The 8,275-nt window shown below is 37.5% G+C and overlaps 1 protein-coding gene across 1 annotated transcript in view; it reads left to right on the top strand.

Annotated features, from left to right (window-relative positions):
- LOC139464605 (carbohydrate sulfotransferase 9-like) overlaps window positions 1–8,027 on the top strand; it is a 28,859-nt gene extending 20,832 nt beyond the window's left edge. The window contains exon 3 of the mRNA XM_071246129.1: window positions 6,855–8,027. Within this exon, the coding sequence (XP_071102230.1) occupies window positions 6,855–8,027 (1,173 nt within the window). The remainder of the gene's footprint in view (window positions 1–6,854) is intronic.
- Window positions 8,028–8,275: the final 248 nt, after the last annotated feature.

Raw genomic sequence — 8,275 nt, forward strand, 5'->3', positions numbered from 1 at the left:
TCATTACACGATCAGAGAATGGGTTGACATAAACAGACGGCAAACCTAATGTTATGTAAAATATGTATTATTAATTCAAATGTTGATAATATGGGGACAGATTTGCTTGAATGCAATGCCAGTAAGTAACACTGACAATAGGCGACCTTACACTTGAGAAATAGTTATGTAATAAATATCTGTGGTTTGGGCCCTAGGCCTATAGATCTATATTGACTAAACATGTCTGTATCCAGACTTATGGGAAAGTCTCCAGACAAAAAAAATGTAAATATTATTTTGATTGAAGGATACTACAGGTTGATGAAATGTTATGGTTATGATAATTTTGCTATCCTGCAAGTCAGGTTTATTTTCAGCAATCCTAGTACTGAAAATGTTCATACATTAATGTAATACAGATAACTTCTACCTTATGTATGCTACTTTTAACGTTTTATGACCATAGATTTTGTAATAATGGTTACCTACAACAATGTTATTTTACAGCTTCTCTATTTTGAAAAATAGAAACTTAATAATATTGTTAAATATGTTTATTGATGTTAATGTTTTTTATTTCAGATTGGTCGCAATATCACTTTTGTTTGCTCTAACCACTTGTAGAAGTAGTGGCTGACAAAGGGTTTTTGATTGATGATCTTCTTCAGTCTACAGGTGCTCACTTGATAATCCCCCCTTTCTCTCAAAATCAAATGATTATCATTTTTCTAGAAAGGATGCAGAAATCACACATAAAATATCTAGCCTACGTATACATGTGGAGAGAGCTATCAGAAGAGTGAAGGAATACCATATTTTTGATGGCATAATTCCATTAACTATTGTAGGATCAGTAAATCAAATTTGGACTGTTTGCTGTCTACTATCAAATTTCAGGGGATCTCCTTTTTAACTGATGCAAAGAGAAAACTTATGAAACATAACATGGCTTAATGCCTCTGTACCGACAGTATTGTAAATAATCATTAAACAGAAATGTGATTATTGTTAACTGGTAAATTACTTCAATATGGTATGTTATGCAATCAGTTTTGCAAGTTCTTGTGTCATAGTTGAATGGCATGGTAATGGGAGAGCGGAGATATCTTTATTTCATTGTATTACTAATACATTAATGCTGAGTTTTCAAAACTGAAGTATGTCAATACAATAACAATTTGATCATTTACGAATATGTGTGTACATATCTTACCATGGTTACATGTATAACACATTAATTGTCAATGTCTAATGTCAGAGAAGTAAAGAAATTCATTCTTCATGAAGCACAGAAATTACAATGTCACTTGGCTGATGTATGAATCACATCAGAACCCGATTACTAATGTAAAACTTCATTACCCATAAAAAAGACATTTACGGGTTGATATGTGTCAGTATTTATGCCACTGGAGTCTGCCTGGTTTCCAAATGTACAAGCTACTTGTCAAGTTACTTTCCATTCATTACATCAGTCAACTTGCCCCTTGCAGTCTTATGTACTGATAATATTGTTTAGATTTTACCCAGGATGTAATTTATGAAATAGTTGAAGTAAAACAGGTCCAACCTGGTTTTCATTTCATTGCAAGATTCCTCATTGAAATATGTTCTCTCCAAGTGGTAATCATCTTTGCACCAAACAAAGAAATCGACCCACCTGGCCCCAGTGAGTAACATTTGACCCATTACTTGATGATAATGCTGGAATGTTTCTTTGAGCTTGTATGTACCTTGATATGTTAACTTAAGGTAGTTGATATTTGATATGGATTGTGCAGTGGAACATTTGATTTCTGGCAAACCCCAAGGGTCACTCTCTGTCTGGTGAAGTGGCTAGATATGGACATGTATGGTTCATGACAATTCCACAAGCATGGACATTAAGCTTCTGAAGCCTTGAATATGCCTCAGCAGCAGAGTCCTCATTCTCCATGCCATACTTCATAGCCTCAGTTTGTCTTTTGGATTTCAGTAGAGTCACACAAATGTTCAAAATTATCTTGTCTGGTATGCACAAATTTAAAGTTACTTGAAGAAAGGCGATGTGCCTTAAGTTCAAACCACTTCTTTTATTCACATTGATCTTGTGTTTCCTGCTCGTATAAAACACTCTGTGTAGATGAAACTGACATTCAATTGAGAAATGTTTGTTCTTTTGATGTACTCGTAAGTGGGCCATTTAGTTTGCTTTTAATATCAGGCGTTACAAAAGGTGGGGAAAAGGCGCGTGAATGGTTTATGATATGACTTTTGTTTATGTTTGATATAGAAGGTTGTTGAAGTGAAATAGTTGAACCTTTGGGAACTTGACCAAAAGCAGAGTCTACAAGAACTATATCATTCATATTCGGAATGATTGATGATAAAGGTGTTAGGATCTACACCGAAACGTCGCACTAATTGTAATAAAGAAGTTGTTTATCCATAGAACTCGTCTTACTACTTGAGAACTGATTAGCCTAAGGATTTTGTCCACAAGTGTTTTTTAGAGTGGAAGAAAATTCATTATGGTTGATGTCTTTTGGCAAGGGATTGTATAGAGTAGACCTCAAGCCATCAAGTTGTCTCTTTTTCAAAGGGACAATTTTCGCATTTGAAGATGATGAGTAAGTGTAGGAGACGCAAAGGAAGTGTTAGTAGAGGCAGCAGATGGAGTAAAGGCAGCTGATGTAGTAGCGGCAGCAGATGTAGTAGAGGCAGCAGATCAAGTAGAGGCAGTAGAAGAGGTAGTATCTGTCGATGACTTAGCTGTAACAGATCCACTGGCAGGTGTTTTTATTTTTTTAACAGTGATTTGGTCTACCTTTTTGGCAAAAAGGCCTTTACTTCTTTGTGGAACATGCCATGTCTGTGGCAGCGATGTTTTTGACAATGCAGTGGCACTGTTTTTAAGTCAAGGGATTGATAGTGTTGTAACAAATACAGTAAACCAATCACGTGATTACATTTGCCCTGGCCAGATTAACAATTACATGAAGTCTGCTCAATGAGGGTTGAATCGGTTGTATTGATCCAGATCTGAACAATATCATTGCTAGTCTATTATTATTATTGTTTTATGTGGTAATGTCTGCTCAGTGTAATAGCACTTTTCTCTTATGATGATTAAGTGGCCTTGTCCAATTATAACCATGACTTAAAAATAATTATGCAGTGCACCCAATTTTCTTTTCTAAGCCTTGAGCATATTAAAGGTTTCTTCACTAAATTGATTGTTCCTCAGACTATTGATTCAAAGGTGTGGGTTTTCAATAAATGGGAATTTTAATTATCTTTCCATCAAAAAGTCCTTTTTTCTGGGCCACAGTATAGAATTTTCACAGCCACAATTCTCTTAACGAGAAAATAAGAAACAATTTATTGAGTACAAAAACACATTTCCCCTCCGGTTTTATTCACCTTCATGTGATAAGGGGTTTCGTTCTTTTTATTTACGTGAAGCTTCGAGCTCTGCAAACCGTTCCATCAGGTTGAGGAGATACTATAATCATAAAAGTAATCGAATGTCCTGCCTGTTATAATCATGATAATATCAATGTATATAATTGATTTACAACAGGTCTATAAAATAAACCCGTGTATACAATTTATATCATTCTTTGTTGTTTTTAATTTGTCTGTATGTGTTGAATTTTAGTTTGACTCATGTTACCATACAATGGTGAGTTATTACACATATACTTCTTTGGATTTATGTGAATGTTTATTGGTCACACAGCAGATCATATGGACACATATGACTCAAATGTGGAGGGTAATAGAACATTATCTGAGCTTCCTGGTAATATTTAACACTGAACATGAATGGTACACTATGTACAATGAAAAACAAAATTGATGGAAAACTGTGAAACGAATCTTTACGTAAGGGGAGTTGCTGCTGGTTCTTAGGCTTGTGATGATGAAGGCAATTTTTCACAAGTTCAACACGTTTTGTTTGAGGTAACAACAAATGTGAGTAGGAATTTATGTTTCGATAGGTGCATGCATATAACAGAGTAAAGTATTATTTCAGCCAGAGACCATACAATATGGTATCTGCTTCAGCCTAACAATAGTTATGTGACATATGAGATAGTCATACAAATCATACAGAGATCAACACAGCAACATATATTTTTTTTTATCTTTTAAATTTCAATTTTACACATATTGTTGTTACTCATTTAATGTTCAAAACACCACCCAATATTTTTTAATGATTTTTCATTGCTACTACAGTACGAAGCTATTCACCACATGTTTTTTGTTTTGGAAAATATTTCTACTTCAGTTGGAATGTAAAGAATGAAAAATATTCGATTATTCATTTCAAACACGATAGTAATTACCAAAAGCTGTTCTTATTTAGACTCATATGATATCAATAAGCAAGCAAATCGAAACAACTTCACAGCCAAATTACAGTGTTTTTTTATTGTTTACTAAACAATGTGATGAAATGATTATCCCATCAACAATTCTAGGTGTCACATGTATAATAAAAACCGCAAGATGTGTGTTTTTGGAGAACTTTGATAAGATTATATTTAACGGGAAAATCACTTCCGGGTTGCCGACACAACCAAGGCCCTACCTTCAACATCGAATATGTATCCCTCGCAAAAATTGCCATAGGCTCTTTTTAAGACTTTTCTGGGGACTTTTGCAATTTGTTTAACCCAATTTTCAACAAAACCAGCCCCTATGACCGGGACACAGTTTAAGGTTTTGGTCCACAAAGTCTTCGCGTTCAAATTGGTGGAAGCCATTTCGATACTGTTTCCTTGACACGGAAGCACTCAATGCTCTCCAAGCCTCGTTCTCGACCCAAGATGGCGAACGTGTGAAAAGGGTCAATAAAGTTACAGCGGCCCGCTCATTTTTTATAACATTCGGGCGGTTTTATGATAATTCAACCCATTTTAGCTAATAATTATGATATTACGCAGGTTACTGTATAAGGTTTTAGGTAAGTGACGTGTGGGAAATCAATGGTCAATGTGCACAGGTCATATGACAATTAGAGGGCGGAAGAAATTAAAAGCATATTAATAAACATACTTTCCTCACTTGCAAACAATATCAGAGACCAGTAGCTGTATATGTTCTCTGGCAATATATTCCAATCAATCACCTTCTACAAAGATAAGGCGTGATTGCCGGCAAGTTATTCAGTTTCAGTTTCATATTGGTTTGCCTATTTGTTGGTTATATTCGACTGCGAAAGTAATATCAGTGTCTATACTTTAGCCGTTGCTTAGCTTTGCCCTTTCCTAATTATTTGACTGAAAGTCTCAACCTTACCAATACGTTATTTAATGAGTAAAGCGCGTGACAGCTGCAAGCAACGTGTCACATCAAGTACCTGCTGGAAACGATCCGCGAAATCGCGCACGCACAGAACGACAAATGAGGGCAAGGTATTAAACAAACTGCATGTGCAGAACGGTAGAATTCAGCAGTTCCTGTAACATCCACGAGCAACTCCAGCCTGTAATCTGACACGCGAGAGCTGACCAATGGAAGCTGAGAAATAAAAATACCGCTACCGCTGTTTCTTGATAGACAATGTCAACCAAGAAAGGGAGGAACTTGATCACAAGGTTCTCTGGCAGTAAATTCCAATGTCAAATAACGACGTTATTTGGACGGAAAACCAATGGTTAGAAAGTGTCCAAAGACCATATTCGAAAAAAACCCACGACGTTTACGTGTTTGAAGTGGCAGCTGTTTCCCGTCCATATTCAACTCGTAGACATAACAAACACACTAAAAATGTGATCTAAGCCTTTTCAGATTACGGCGCACAAGTGGTGGAGTATATTAAAGATTTCATAAATAATTATATTCTAATTTCATTTTCTTATAACTTGAAGATAAAAGTGAAAATATGTCTGATACAATGTAATTCATTTGGGAAAACGTTCGAAATCAAATTGGACGGACACCACACACAACATAAACAATCAAGAACAAATATCAATCATTGTACAGTTTCCATGGTGCAATGATTTGTACTTACATGAAAGTGTGTTACACATCATCACCACGTCATACTAAAACGTCTCAAGATATTGAATTCCGGGTGAGAATAGATCCACAGTTCCTCATGCTTGACGTCAGAGGTGTCTGACTTAGGGATTGGGTGTCCGGGCTTGCTTGAGTGTGTGTCATTTTACACCGGTGGGCACGGGAGGCCTCGTCGTCTAAGGCGCCGCAATTTGCTGTGCAGAGTTACGTCCCTTGGGCACGCCAGAAACCTATGATCGTTGGTTCGAATACCTGTTCGCTCGCGGTTTTCACCAAAGTGGTAAACGTCTGAGACTTGATCATGAATCACTTCGGGCTTTCCTCCCACATTAAGCTGACACGCCGTTATATAACTGCAATTCTGTTCAAAGCGGTGTTACACCTAATTCACTTTTCTGGTTTTGGTTTGTTGTTTTACGCCGCACTCAGCAATATTCCAGCTATATGACGGCCGTCTGTAAATAATCGAGTCTGAAACAGACAATCCAGTGACTTACATCATGAACATCGATCCACGCAATTGGGATCGATGACATGCATCAACCAAGTCAGCGAGTCTGAGCACCTGATCCCGTTAGTCGCCTCTTACGGCAAGCATGGGTTGCTGAACAGCTATTCCACTCCGGGATCTTCACGGGTCACTAACTCACCAACTCATGGTACACCGAAGGTGTGAATCGTTGTTCGTGCTTCAGTCGATTGTTTCCCTGGTCCAGATTTGAATATGTTACAGGCCACGGTGTTGCTGACTTGGTCGTTAAATAACATTCACTCACTCAGTCACAAAAGATTTTAAAAAATCATTATATGTATTTAGTACGTTGAAGATGTCTTCAAACCACGATCTCTCATTTCAGAAAAACATCCTGATGAAAAAGCAATTTCACGTGTGGCAAAATCACACGACGACACCCGAACCTACTGTCATACCCACGACGGCAACTCGACAAATTGAACATGATATGGAACGGGACGCGCAACATCTGCAGGACTTGCGACGGCATCAAATTGAGAGCGCATGTTCTGATGACGTCATTGGTTCTGTAGATCGAATAATTCAGTATGACAATATCTCCTACTGCATCACACATAAGGTAGCCTCAACGTACTGGGTCAGAATCTTCAGATATCTCTACAACGACACTGCTACAGGACATGTCAAAAGTCCCTTTGAAATAAGCAAATATGACACTCATTTGCTGAAATACAAATACATCAAGGAGATTCCACTGAATTCAGCGACAGAAAGTGCCATAATGAACACTTTCCGTTTTATGTTTGCTCGTGAACCGTATTCTCGGCTTTGGTCAGTATTTATTGATAAGTTTATACTTCCAGATAACTTTTTTTGGAGGACATACGGTTCTGAAATAAAAAGGTTGAGAAAAGATGGTACAGCAAAGAAGTTGTGCGATCCTATTTCGTTTCCGGAATTTCTAGGGTATATTGCAAATTATGGAACCGAAAACGCTGCGAAATTGGATGATCATTACCGACCACTTCATTACGGATGCAACCCGTGTCAATTGAAGCCACATTTTATAGGCAAGCTGGAGACAATGGGTGCTGACAGTCGATATATCCTCGGAAAACTGGGAATATCTTGGGTCTCGGATGTACACAATCATGAATCACGAATAAGGGAAGAAATAGCAATGTTAATACAGTTCAACTACAAGATGCAACGCTATCTGTCATCCTGCGTATCATATAGCGATTTAGCAGAAAGACTATGGAAGGCGTTTAAAATCAATGGGTATATACCAGCCACTGCCGAATTGACTTTAACAGGTGAGACTTTAAGGAGGGGAGACGTATTTTTTGAGTATGTGTGGCGAGTTTTTAAGGCGGCAAATACAACGTCGAATGAGATGGCGATGCAAAGGACGTCGATGAAGCTGCAGGCTTATAAAGATGTACCCATTGACGTCCTGAAGGGAATTCAAAGGATGTTCAAATTGGATTTTGAATTATTCGGATATGACCCTGAACCCGCGGATATTTTCAGGCGAGCAGATTTGAGATATTGACTTGGTTCTTTTTATTATGTAATAAACATCATAGGGTATCGAAACAATGGTGGTCATGCTATATCGTTTTCAAAAGTAGGGGATCATGAACTATATATGTTAAAACCAAGTATTAGAACAAAGGTACATGTTGACGACAAACATCCTTTGCAAAACATAACACCAAAACACATCCGATAGTTTGCACGTGCCGCATGCAGTATCGCCACACACGTGCGTTTTGTGTCATTCCTGATATTGACACTTTC

The sequence above is a fragment of the Haliotis cracherodii genome, unplaced genomic scaffold (assembly GCF_022045235.1).
Source record: "Haliotis cracherodii isolate W230 unplaced genomic scaffold, xgHalCrac1.p SCAF_17, whole genome shotgun sequence".
Classification (NCBI taxonomy): Eukaryota; Metazoa; Mollusca; class Gastropoda; order Lepetellida; family Haliotidae; genus Haliotis; species Haliotis cracherodii.